Source organism: Xyrauchen texanus, chromosome 14, assembly GCF_025860055.1.
Source record: "Xyrauchen texanus isolate HMW12.3.18 chromosome 14, RBS_HiC_50CHRs, whole genome shotgun sequence".
NCBI classification, from domain to species: domain Eukaryota; kingdom Metazoa; phylum Chordata; class Actinopteri; order Cypriniformes; family Catostomidae; genus Xyrauchen; species Xyrauchen texanus.
In genome coordinates this window covers 4321010-4335778 of record NC_068289.1, presented here as the reverse complement: position 1 = coordinate 4335778, position 14769 = coordinate 4321010, and the positions used below count along the sequence as shown (strand labels likewise).

Below are 14769 nucleotides of genomic sequence, written 5' to 3'. Positions count from 1 at the left end.
TTGTTTTTTCTTGCTTTAATCATAAACACCAGATTTTATTACATTTCTCTGAAAACAAGACTTAATATCTCATCCCATTTTGCTCTTTATGTTAATGTACAGTATCTTGATTCAAGTATGTTTAGATGTTTACATATAAACAAGAAAAATATACTGATTAATGGAATAATTTTTTGCACTGCCGTCTGTGACAGTGGGAGTCGATGATGTTAAAGATGGATTGCTTGCTCTAGATAGATGTAGATATAATCAGATACTGAGAGCTTTCATTTCCCAGCATGTGTAGGAGTGAGAAAGCTATTTATGCTGATCCAATCATACAATGATTCACATGACTGACATCATCGAGAGTAGGATAATACAATTACATTGATAACAAATACATAGTATTGTATATAGAGCCATTACAGTGTCCTAAAATGAACACCGTTGGCCAGTTGTTTCGTTTTTTTTTTTTTTTTTGGCAGAATGATGTTCCACAGACCCCAGAGCCACCTGGGGTATGACAATGGTGCATTCTGTGATGATTCAAAGGGAAATTATAAGAAATGCAGTAAAAGTTTAAGGGAGACTGTTCAAGGGCCTGATTTTAATTGTATTGTCAGATCTGATTACATAAACAAGGCACTTGGTTTTTATTCAATATTAATCATATTTCAAACTGCTAATGAGACTTTATAAGTGTGCTTCTGTAATATGGCTATAGATAAATTATGGACTAGTATGCAGAAAATCTCTGACAGATATTTCTGAATTAGGTGTCCTGAAGTATCACACCTAGTGTTTATTCTTTGTTTAGCTGTTTAGAAGACTTTGAGGTGCTTTCAACCTGTTGATCATTTTGTGAATTCACACGGCAGTCCATATATAAGGGAAGCAGGAAGCTGAGAACGTGGAAGTTGAAGCGGATTACTCCGAGTTTAACGCCAATTCAGCTTCATAAGCAGTTTTTATTTTTCTACCGTTGCTTTTGATTACTTTGACAACACAGTTTACAACAGATTGCAACAGTCTCAACGTTATATTAGTAGGGCGGGGTTTGGAAAAGAGGGGTGCTTCTAATTCAGTAGCCAAGTCTTGTGAAAGTTCCAGAACGGCTAACATTGCTTACAGCACATAACATCTGGACAGTGAGAGAGAGCTTGAGATGGTTAACTGGCAAGAAAGGGTTTGAATGGTGCAGTTAGACGGGCGACAGTCTTGTAGATATGTTACGGCAATATGTTTAAGGCTGTGATGTATTACGACTGACGTTTTTCACAAATGTAACAGACACAGTGGGAGGAAAAGGTACTCAGTTTCCTCTTCATTTTGGTGTTAAACCAGTATTACAGACATCTGTTTATATACATGATCTGAGTGCTGTCAAGTCAGGTCACGCAGATGCAGATCATATTTTACCTCATTTGCACTCAACCCTTGTGTTTCATCATTGAGCTGAAAGCTTTACTCAGCTTCCTCTAGCCTGTTGTGGTCACCATTTAAAAACCAAATGGATTCACTAAATGAACACAGCTCTTGACTCACAGATGGCTGGAATACAGTGATTATTGTAATCGCTCGGCAGCCAGTTTTGACAGTGTCCTCACTTGCTCTACACCAGATTAGAGTTTCTTGCTGTGCGTTGGCATGGAGACGTGGAACAATCGGTGAAAGCCGAAGTCCAAGCAGATCCGTTCCCCTCCCTGATCCTGGATCAGTGGCCCATGAGTGCTGACACACTCAGATCGCTGAACTCATAATCTGCCACTCCATGCTGGAGGCACAGTAATCCTAAACTGAGCTCAACGAGAGCACAGAGAGCCAGAGCCACCACAGGCTTTCTCTCAAAGATTCTAGTCGTTCCTTCGAAAGTGCCCTCATGAGTTTGTACAGTTAAATGTATATATTGTAACCTTCAGAAAACAAGAAACGTTTCAAATGAGGAGCCAAGAATGTTTAGTGATTGCTATCTGAATCCTTTAAAGTAAAAGTTAAACCACAAAATGAAATTTCTGTCATTCAATACCAGCCCCTCATGTCGTTCCAAACCTGCATGCTGTCATTTTTTTCTTCTGCAGAACTCATTAGGAGAGATTATGAAGAATCTTCATGGAGGTCTTTTGAGCTGGTTCTTTTCAGTAAATTGGTTATTCCATTTCACAAATAAGATAGAATGATTAAATGATCTGATTCAATGACCGAAGCTGTTCTCTAGTTAAAAACAGCATGTGTTTCTTACATTTACATTTATGCATTTGGCAGACACTTTTATCCAAAGTGACTTACAGTGCATTTATTACAGGGACAATCCCCCCCGAAGCAACCTGGAGTTAAGTGCCTTGCTCAAGGACACAATGGTGTTGGCCATGGAGATTGAACCAGCAACCTTCTGATTAACAGTTATGTGCTTTAGCCCACTACACTACCACCACTCCGTTTCTACTTCCAGCTTTTCCTTTAATGCTTAGTGTGTATGAAGACTAGACTATATCTCTTGTGAATATCAATGTCACTTTCATACCATAATTATGTGGCAGAATTATTCAAACCTCAAATGCTGTAAATGGATGAGTGACGTTTAATTACTGTTGTGTGAGGAATTCATGCAGCCTGAGCTATTCATCTAATGTGTGCATGAACAAGAGTCTCTCATTTCATAATGATTCACTCCATAAACCTTTATGGCAGCGTTCAGTAGAGATCTTGTTTTCTGCTGTTGTTGGTGTCTTCACTGGATATCTGTAAAGGTCAAGAGAGCTACAAAATAAGAATATGAAACAAAGAGAAGTACTGCAAAGAGATTCAGCCACAGCAATGACTGTGCATATGTATGAAGGTCACAAGTGGTTATCACTTAGCAGGAGGTTAATAGCTGAACATATGTTGACTAAATTTAAAGGTAGGGGTTATCTGAACTGCACAGCATATATTTGTGACTATTTGGTGATTGAAGTACGGTACTTCTGTATATCTGAACTTCTGAATTTGTAAAGTGATGATTGTCATTTCATGTCTATAGCTTTTAATTGAAGTGCTTTTTCACTTCATCAATTTGCAGCATAATTACTTTTCAAATAAAAGAAATAATTGGAAAATAAATAACTGTCCAAATAAAACACATTTTTGTTTTTGTAAAAACTTGCTCCGCCTCTGTAAGAACTTTCATTATTGGCTTTGAATCCCCCTTGTGTTTAAACATCTCCCCACGCAGCTCCGTTTTTGGTATCTAACTTTCACTTTTCATGATCCAATCAATTTCCAGTGGATAAAATCAAGTCCCGTCCCAGAATTTTTCTCATTAAATTCATGTTTCACTCGAAAATGCTTCAGTTTTTAGGCTTTCATGTTGACTTTAAATGGAAATCACTTCGTGGAATGCCTCAATGCCATCGGGGTGCTGACCAAGAAATCCCGTTTGTAAAAATTGATATTCAATTAACCTTTCATATCTCTTTCTTCCTGCCTCAAGGCCTTTATATGCAATACAATCCAATGCACATCATTTGGGGATCTGTAATTAAAAAAATAAAACAAACCATGGTGAATCAAGTTGCGCATCTCTAAACACCCAGGAGAAGAATGAGGAGTTGTTTGTCGACATGCTAATTAAATACATTTGTATTTAATAATTTTGATAAAAATTGAGAGATTGTTTAAAATGGCAAGTATAGTATGGAATAGGAGCTTTTAAACAATTGTGCCCTGAAGCCATTAGAGGTCTTAACATTTAGGACAGACGTCTGCACATCGTGTGGGACATCAGTTCTATAGGGACAGAAACTGTATGTGTGTGCTTGAGGATACATGCTTATCTTTCATTGCCCTTGAAAAAGCATGTTATTTCTTGAGGACAACATTGCTCTAAAAATGTTTTGGAAAATTCCAAGGTTAATCACATTTTTGCAAGCTAGATTTTTTTGTAAGCTAGAAATTATCAATCAAAAAAATAAGGATCTATTTAAAAAAAGTGTCAAGGTTTCTATTTTTCCAGATGTGTGTGTGTGTGTGTGTGTGTGTGTGTGTGTGTGTGTGTGTGTGTGTGTGTGTGTGTGTGTGTGTGTGTGTGCGTGTTTAAAATGATTAAATATTGACTCATCCGTGAACTTTAGATGATATTATAGCACCTTTCCTTTTCCATCAAAAAGTAAAGCCAAGACACCTACTGAGTTTTAACCCTAATTATGACAGTACAGAGAGATAGTTTGTTGTTACCATAGAGATAATCTTCAACATTTCCTTTCTTGACCCAGAAACCTGTTTTCTCTCCATCTAATGTTTTATCTTTTGGCCAATTATGTATTGAAATTACAACGATTAAATCATATTTAAAGCATGTTAAACCTTTAATCATGTAAATGCTAACCATTTAACACCATGGAAATCTAGGCCCGCGGACGAGCCCTTAAATGTACAAAATAAAAGTATGCGATAAACAAAACAGCTGTGTGTTACATTGGTACACATGCCACATATCTTTGGAAAGCTACATTTCTTGATTTTCTATTGATATAAACCATTTTAAGATACAATCACAACAGCAGGTACAATCTATATCTTTGTCAGACCACCAACATATAAACAACCAATAACAAAATTTAGGCAACTCACCTATGATGCCTCATAGTTGTACACTGAGCCATAACTTCCCGACAAAAACGGTGTTGTTTCATTGTCAAATGTCCAAATGATCAAATCAAGTAAAATGTTTAGTCCAAATCACAGTATTACATCAATAAATATCCACAGACTCTTGTTGCATCATTTCAAAGCACCTGGCAGCTGTGCCTAATCTTTCACATATTACCGGTAATAACTTCAGTTCAGATGTAAACATTTCCTATATCCGGTATCAAAATGGAAGCACGCACTCTGACCTTTCGATTGACACCTCATTTGACCCAATAGGAGCTTCCATGTCCTGTCCACAGCCTTCAATACCCAACCACCATCTGTGTCGAGTGTAAGGGCATACCCACTTTCCTTTGTTTACTGATCAAACCAATTACATCGAAGAGTGGAAATGACTGACGCATCGTATAGCCAATGAAATTCTGAAAACAGTGATATGCGGCTTTAGTGGAACGATTAGATGACGGCTCTGTTGTGTGTGTGCGCAAAGTTTCCTCGAGTTTACCCACTGCTGTACGCCTCACGCGTAAATGCATGCAGAGCTGCTTTGGAACTGTTTACACATTTGGCGATTTAAATATGGTGAAACGGACGCGAAAAACAGGATTTTCACCCCAGGATGTGATATAAGAAGGCATTCATTGTCAAAATTCTGAGTTTGGAGATGAAATTTCTGAAAACAATACAGATGATTCAGAGGCAGATGGAGAGATGAGACACGGCTCTGGACAAGTAAGTGTTTTCTTGTGTTTATAACATATATTACTGTATATTCCGCATAAATAAGCTTTAGTTTGAATAATGAATACACATTTTGTAATTACCCTTTGTCCTGTGTTTCCTCAGTGAGTGTTTGAACCGTTTGTGCGTGTTTTTAGTTCATTGTTTGTTTCAGATCTATTGACATGCTATATAGATGTTTTGTATATTTACTGTAAAATATATATATATATATATATATATATATATATATATATATATATATATATATATATATATATATATATAGTAAATAAATCAATAAATATAAGTTGAAAATAAGAATATATGTTGTGTTTGAGAGTCTATTTGTTACAATGCGGGGAGGTGGGGGAGGTGTAGGGCCATCTATTTGTTACAGTGCTGAATTCATGGGGAGGTGTAGGCCCATCTCTTTGTTCCATAGTACATTGGCAAAGTATACAGTATTTACAGTAAATATACATACAATAATACATTTTTACACACTCGAAAAGAAAAACTAATATATATATATATATATATATAGAATACAGAAAAGATGGAAAAGTTGTGTCTAGCTTTGTAAATTATATTTATTTATTATCCCCCACTCAGCAAGCGGCCACATAAAGTGGAGCAGCAGGACAGCACCTCATCAAGAGAGGAGGGCTTTCAGAGAGACACTTGCTGAGGAGCTGGCAGAGTTGGGGTCTCAATCCACAGCCAGACCCGTATCTCCTGCTCCACGAAGAGCACATCACAGGCCGTTGCACATCACCCAATCTTGCACCGCTGGTCGGTCTGAAGTGCAGGCAGTGTCATGCAAAGACACCAGTGAAGTACTCTCCTGTGTTGTGCCTATGTGCTTTGTACACAAATGTGACTGCTACAATGACTGGCATGTTGCTAGAAACATGTACAATTTTATAATGGTTTGTAAATACTTTATGTAAAAATTAATGTAAATAGTTTGTTGTGTATTTGTTATATAAACAAATTGTCCACCATAGCACTAGTTTTGACTCTTTTATATGCACAACATTTAGTTTCAAGAAGGGAAAAGGCACTCTAATGTGTTTATGCATCAGTTACTCTGTGTCAGCAAAACTAATAGTGGATCTGGATATGGAATATGATAGCTCTAAGTGTCATCTTTCATTAGAGCCCAAAATTATGACTGTACGTTGAAGCGTTCAAAAGTTGCAGCCTTTTTGTCCTAGGTTTCCAAAGTGACCTTTTGGAGTATCCAAAAGGCACTTTTGTAAAACGCCTGGGTGTACCCTTAGAAAAACATGTGTAAAATATTCATTTTTTTATGATATTGTTATAACATTTGAACCTGGACTAGGTAAGGATTCATGCTGTGATCCCATTGTGTTCTCAAGCTAATAGCTACAAGTTATAGTCATCTGCAGGCATCTGTATGCAAAAAAATTTCAGGCGGAAAAAGAAAATTCTATTTCATTGTGTTCAAACTTCTATTACTCAAAATCAGTAGCACTTACAGTAATTCTGAAAAACTTCAGAGTGTCCCCTTTCAAATGTGACCAAAACCATGCATGTACTCCAAACGGTTCAAGAACAGCTTTAAATTTACTTTGGGTATGCCTTGATTAGGCGTTTTAGGCTAATTTTACAGGATTGGGAAGAGGTTAAATGTGCAAATGTTTTATTCACTTTAAATAATTGCTAAATAACTTGAGCAATAAATCAGTTTAAACTCTGATCTGTACAGCATGTTGATTTTCATTTTTTTTTAGCTTTCCCTCAAATATTCAGGTAATTGAATATTACAACACAACTTTTGAAAGAAAGTGATCTCTCAATTTTACTCAAACGTTCAAAAATTAGAGTAGCAAGCCTCAACATATAACAACAACATTGGTGCATTACGAGTAATTTGACATTGTTACAATAGGTTTCACATGAGAGCAATGCGTCAGGATTTCTGTTTGTACTCAACTTGAAATAGCAGTTGCCTTTCCTCTGCCTGTTTGCAAAGCTCTGGTGCGCAATGGCAAAGTGGCTCATTGACTGAATGTTTTGAGCCACAGAATATCCTTAAAGGACCGGGGCTGTAGCCTACTCTCTAGTTGGGACTTTTATTAGAGTTGTACATACTGGCAGGTGATTTTATATGGTTTAACAACACCTAACCTAACACTAACCTACACACACACACACATATCTTGGGTTTCCATGTTTTATGGAGACTTTACATAGAAATAATGTTTTTTATACTGTACAAACTTTATATTCTAACCCTTAAACCTAACTCTACCCCTAAACCTAACCCTCATAGAAAACTGTCTGCATTTTTACATTTTCAAAAAACATAATTTAGTATGATTTACAAGCTGTTTTTCTCATGGGGACCAACAAAATGTCCCCACAAGGTAAAACTTTTCGGGATTTACTATCCTTATGGCGACATTTGGTCCCCACAAAGTGATAAAACACACACACACACACACACACACACACACACACACAAGATTATCTGAACAATAAAAGACTCATCTGAATAAAATCCATTTTACACATACATGAGTGGAGGATTTTATTTTCACATAAGCTAATTTTTGTTTTTGTTCTGTTCTCCAGACAGCTGTGATGGATCTCTGGCAACGCTTTTGCCTGCAACCTCATTTCAGAGCTCATCACATTTCTCAGACAGTCGTGCGGCTTACTTTTCCAGGCTGAACAAAAGAGATGGTAAGTTTAAATTCTTGGTTGTATGATAATTCATTTATATCTGTGTCATCTTAGAATTGTATAAATTACAGATTTACATGAAAATGTACAGGATGAAAAGCATTCGTTTAAGGGATGGTTCACACAAAATTGTAATTTACTCTCTGTCATGTCTTTCGTTCCAAACCCATATGACTTTCTTTATCCGTGAAACACAAAAGCCTCAGTCTCTATTCATTTTTATTGTATGGTGAAAAGATGCAATTAAAGTGAATGGTGACTGAGCCTATCATTCTGCCAAACATCACTTTTTGTGATCTGTGAAAAAAAGAAAGTCATATGAGTTTGGAATACATGAGGGTGAGTAAATTATGACATAATTTTAATTTTTTGGGGTAAACTATTCATTTAAGTATTAAAAACTGCACCCTTGAGCGTATACTATAAATTAAGCCCAAAATGAATAGAAAGAAATCAACGACTCTACCTTCAACAAATTACAGGTTTGATACATTATGGAGCAGCCTATTGCCCTCTCTCTCTGCATGTCCTCTGAGCATTTTTAGATGTGACTAACCTCTGCTGTGTGCATCTGTAACAAACTAAATGATTCCGCTCCCTGGGGGGCACTGTGTAAACTCTGCTTCCTTCAAGTCAGAGGTTCCAAGTTAAAAATTCTGCTCTCATCTGCTCATGTTGTACTGAGCTGCAGTCTGCAATGCTTGAGTAATGAACCTTTCTGCGTGAGCCAGACCGCTTGCTCCAAACAAGTCTTGGCTGGAGGATAGTGGGGACAGAAAAGCATCTTTATGGAATACGTATGCCCCCTGACACTCATCCCTGCACCTGATCCAAAGTGAATGCTGTACATGTTAAGTGAGGTCAAGTGTGTCAAGGCTTTTTGGCTTGTTTTGGGGAGGAATCTGCCTACTGAATGACAGAAGATAACCACATGAATACAAAAACAACTAGTCTGAGAGCCAAACTGAAATACACATTTGTTTCATATACAGTCAGGTCCAACATTCAGAGACCACTAGTAAAATTTGATTATCAACATAACAATTTGAGTAAAATGTTGAATTGAAAAATGAACATGAATTTCAGAATTTCTTAGTTTTTGATATATCCCTCTATTTTCTTGCATGCACTTGAGCTGGAATGGACTTCACATGTTTGTGCAAAACCGGATGATCCATGGGTAACACTTTAGAATACTGTATCTTACTTAATGCATAACTAATAAGGAATTACTGCAGAACTAATAAGTAATTCTTCATTAACACTTAAGTCACTACTATTAACTACTAAGGAAGATGTGTTAACTAATCAGTATGTAATAGCATTTTACAGTTGTGTTAAGTAACAATTAGCTAATCAATAACTATTGAATTCAGTCATGCCTCCTGATGAACTACTTTTAATTATCTACTAATTCAGCTTCAGGAGAAATAACTATTGAGTAACTACTAATGAACAGTCGATTAATTACAATTAATATCATAACAATTAGCCATAACAATATTCAGGTTGTGGCCATTTCTTCTTCCTTACTTCTAATGTTATTATTACTATGGAAATGCAATATGCATTTCGTGGAATTACTGCTCTCCCAAAATGAGTCATTACAGTGAATTTCATAGTTTTGGCCTGTATGGTCAATTGCTTTGTGAGTGTGGTCTGTAAACAGAAATCAACAACGGAATGGAACCCCATCCCCACTATAAGTGACTTGCCAACTTACCTCAGGTAGCTTTATGATTTATATACAGTATAGTGTGTGTGTCTCTTGTTTTCCTCAGCACATATCACATTACATTTGGGTAAATTATTCCTGTATGTAAGGCAATGACTGAGGGGAAGGGAACATACAGGGAATCCCTGAGTAATTAATAAAGAATGACCACATAATTATGAGGGAATTACTTACAGCCTGGAACAGTATTCTAAAGTGTTACCGATCCATGTTATCCAAGCATGATTTAACAATGTTCCTAAGAGCATCTTGTGTGCTTCAGTGGAAGCATGGAAATCTGACCTTTTGTGCAAATCAGTTAACATATGTCATAAATGTGCTTGCATTCAATTAGTGACCTAGAAATAATGAAGAAATGAAGGTATTTTCCATTCATTTTGCATTGTAGCGTTTCTTTGTTTTACATTTTTCAAGATCCTAACACGTTCTGTTTATTTACAGGTTTAATTGTAATTTTGAATCCCAGATTTTCAATGTGTACTCAGACTTTTGGACAACACTGTATTTACTTGAATGAATGCCATTGTCCTCCCTCATGTCTGGGTTTTGTACAAAGACACCATATGAGCCTGATCTCAGATCAGCTTCACTCAAAATATACTAAGTTCTCAGAGTTTGAAAGACGTTCACAGAAGTCTTATGGCGTTCTCTAGGAGGGGGTGGGTGGAGCCCAGAGTCAACAGACAGGTCGCCCTGGCTGCAAGTTGACCTCCAGGACCGGATGGAAGTGACATCAGTGGCCACACAAGGTCGTCATGGCAGTACAGACTGGGTCAGTGCCTATATGCTCCTCTACAGTGACACGGGCCGTGTGTGGAAGCAGTACATGTTGGAAGACACTGTTGGGGTAAGTGTGTGTATGTTAGTACCAAGTCAAATCATGTCATTTTTATTTGTAAAGCGCCTTTCACAACACACTGTTTCAAAGCAGCTTTACAGAAGATCAGACACTAATAGAAGATAAAACTGCAATATCTATAATGTCTTAGAATCATCATTGTGTAGTTCGATCAAATACGATTGTGAATTGTGTTTAAATATAAGTAATATTAAATTATATTTGTATTCATAACCCCAGTGAGCAAGCCGAAGACCATTTTGGAACAGCCTTTACATGTGCATGTGTTTGGTTGTGATTTAAAAGGGACAAGGTATGGTAATTACTGACCGGCTTGACCAATAGATCCTGGCTAGTCTGTACGTTACCAAATTATTATTTGGCTACTTACCAAATATATGTACTGTAGGAAAGTGGTTGCCCGGGACAATGGTTACCTATGCAGCTTAGTGGTCTTTTATAGTTATAAAGAAATATTTGACAGAAGAATGCCATTATTGACCAAGAGGATTGACCAAGAAGGAAGGTCAATTACACATATTCAGTGAGGCTTAATTTTCAGAGCTGGATGTACAACTGAAGTTCTGAATTCAGTTGCGTTCATATGAAATGCTACGAGCAATTTCTGAGGTCCCCGAAATAGAACATTCTAATGATGCTGAAGCTGCTGCAGACACTCAATAATCAGAAGTATTTGAAGAGAGCTTGATTCTGAACCACCAATGCCTCTATTTTCTTTGTCCTCAGGCTGATCCTCCATGTCTATAAATGATGGAAGATTCATTGTCTCATATCACTGCTTTGTAATTACATTTAAACTATGAGGCCACCACTTTATTAAAGATATAATGACATTTCAAAGTGTGTTTAATGAAAGGAGAAGATTACAGTGGAGTTAGATGTCATATGCTTCTAACGATGTGGAATTGTAGAATAAAGTTGATCAGAAGTTTAAAGGTAACACGCTCAGTGATGTGATAAATTATCTACCTTTTCCAGTTGTCTTTTCCTAATGTCAGGAGCCCCTCCAACCTTTATTAATGTTCTAACAGCGCTTTTATTTGATGCTCAATTGGCTCATTAAAACGCTGAATGTTTGACATTATGTAAGTAATGGGTCAGATTCTAAGGCCCTGTATTGGATGTTTCAACTATTCAGAGAAATGCCATGCTTTTGTGCTGCCAGAGTGATGTGCGGTCACACGTAACAGATTGATTTGGTATCCTGTGTATACAGTATATATATTTTATTAATGGTTCTCTGTCTTACTGTAAAAGAAAGTGTCATTCACCAGGTTAAGAAGCTTCATCTTTGACCTTTTAGACACAGACTATGGAAAGATCTTACTTGTAAACTTAAAAAAAAGTTCTCAGCTTTATTATTATTATTATTATTTTTTATGTACAACAAAATAATAAAATTTCACATCATTGCAAAATATATTATGCTAAGAGTATATTAGGCTGTTATTTTCCCAGCAACAAAATGTAAAGGCTGAACTAGAAAGAGGGAAATAATGGAAAGAAAGAAAGAAAGAAAGAAAGAAAGAAAGAAAGAAAGAAAGAAAGAAAGAAAGAAAGAAAGAAAGAAAGAAAGAAAGAAAGAAAATGTTGTACTGTATCTGAAATGGTGAGGAAAGCTGGAGGAGGTTCTGGGCTAAGAGGACAGCCCAAAAGCAGAGCTTGTTTGCCTCCACTGTATCCTGTGTATACAGAAGGTCAAAAGGTCTTTTTTGTAGAAAGGTGTAAATGGGCTCCCCAAAGTGATGGATAATTGCTCTCTGTAGCCCGCACTGATGTTGAGATGTGGGGAGTGATTTGATGTGTGCTTGTGTTTACTGTGAGAGTGCATGTAAGAGAAAGGTGGGCAGAAACAAGGAAACAGGGAGAGCAAGAAAATGTTGATATGAAATTCTTGTTTATAGAGCCAACCACTGTGCCAAGGCACACTAGTATGCCATGAAAGATTGTCAGGTGTGCCGTGGAAAATGATCAAATTCCACAAAATAATTAAATGCATGAATAAAAAAAATTATAATTTCAGGGATGCAAATTCCTCACCTTTTTTTTTTGCTGAAATTTGTCGTTTTGAAACCATAATCGGTCACTTTTGTGATTGTGAAGAGTTGATTAATGTGCAAATGTAAGTGATATTTATACACGTTAAGGGTGCTTCACGTGACTCGCGTCAGCGCTGCAGAATACATTGAAGTCTATGCAGTGACGTCACACCAAAATGTTTTTCACACATATTTTGCTTCACCAATAATGTCTTTGAGAGTACTAAGCAACAACAACAACGAAAACTATCCAAATCTCGTAAGTTCTTTTCATTTTTCTTATTGTTTACGAATATAAGAGACCCCAGTTATTGAACTCATTTAAATGCACCAAGAAAACACTTCGACTTTCTGCTATCAAAGCAACTGCCAAGCTTTTTCTCTCTTCCAAATACATGTTTTCAGTGTTTATTGTGCACATCTCCTGCTTTTTTTACGTGGCAAACTGGTAAAATTTCCCCTCTGTGACGCTTTCTGCAACTCTTGTCATGTGGAGCGCTTGACACAATCGTTGAACAGAGCGTTGACACCTCGACTCAACTCATGTACAATGACGAAAGAACATTATTGAAACTCAAAATAATAATAATTATTTGTCTATTATTGTGTTTTTTCTGATAAAAGTCATGCTCAGCATGGATCGTACATGCTCAGCAAATGATCCATAGATCTGTTTTGTGTTTATAATACTTGTACTGAAGTCAGGAGATTTGTAGCCATGCAAGTTTAAATAAAGGAGAAGGACGTTATTGAAACTCACTATTATTAGAATATTATTGTTGAAAAATAATGCTCAGACTGAAGGAAGACTCTCGATCTGTTTTGTTCATTTAATGCTTAACCCCTTAAAGCCCACTGTCATAAATATGCGACAAACCGTTTGACTCAATCAACCAGCCGAGATAACGTCTGCATTCCCCCAATGCCGGTGAGTGCATATTCGCTACACCATTACACCACCACCACCAGCCTGCACAGTGGTAACAAGGCATGATGGATCCATGTTCTCATTCTGTTTACGCCAAATTCTGACTCTACCATCTGAATGTCTCAACAGAAATCGAGACTCATCAGACCAGGCAACATTTTTCCAGTCCTCAACTGTCCAATTTTGGTGAGCTCTTGCAAATTGTAGCCTCTTTTTCCTATTTGTAGTGGAGATGAGTGGTACCCGGTGGGGTCTTCTGCTGTTGTAGCCCATCCGCCTCAAGGTTGTGCGTGTTGTGGCTTCACAAATGCTTTGCTGCATACCTCGGTTGTAACGAGTGGTTATTTCAGGCAAAGTTGCTCTTCTATCAGCTTGAATCAGTCGGCCCATTCTCCTCTGACCTCTAGCATCAACAAGGCATTTTCAGCCCACAGGACTGCCGCATACTGGATGTTTTTCCTTTTCACACCATTCTTTGTAAACCCTAGAAATGGTTGTGCGTGAAAATCCCAGTAACTGAGCAGATTGTGAAATACTCAGACCGGCCCGTCTGGCACCAACAACCATGCCACGCTCAAAATTGCTTAAATCACCTTTCTTTCCCATTCTGACATTCAGTTTGGAGTTCAGGAGATTGTCTTGACCAGGACCACACCCCTAAATGCATTGAAGTAACTGCCATGTGATTGGTTGATTAGATAATTGCATTAATGAGAAATTGAACAGGTGTTCCTAATAATCCTTTAGGTGAGTGTATATATATATATATATAAAAATGGAAAGAAAATATTAATAATAATATAATAATAATTATGATATTTCTATTGTGATACACAAATAAGTGCATATACCAATAATATTACATATGTTGTCACTATGGAATGCACATTAAGCAGTAAAGCATTAATTTGTCAAGTGTCCATTTTTGGTTTACTATGTAATGCGTAACACACTGCTTCAAACATTTGAGAGAGAACAAAATCTCATGTCATCTTACTTTTTAGTAGTGCGGCCCCAGTGAACTGCAAACAACTCAAGACAGACTAGCATTATATGAGCAGAAATAGCTGTGGAGATGTATTGAGTATGTACGAGTTTCTCTGACACATTTCATTTTTTGCCTTCATATTCTCTCGTCTTTTATTGCCATTCTCTCCTGGCG

At 37.0% G+C, this 14769-nt stretch overlaps 1 protein-coding gene across 1 annotated transcript in view; it reads left to right on the top strand.

Annotated features, from left to right (window-relative positions):
• The window catches only part of LOC127655059 (contactin-associated protein-like 5), a 169187-nt gene that overhangs the window by 16062 nt on the left and 138356 nt on the right, over positions 1-14769 (top strand). Inside the window, exons 2-3 of the mRNA XM_052142656.1 lie at positions 7936-8046; positions 10435-10628. Of these exons, the coding sequence (XP_051998616.1) occupies positions 7936-8046; positions 10435-10628 (305 nt within the window). The remainder of the gene's footprint in view (positions 1-7935; positions 8047-10434; positions 10629-14769) is intronic.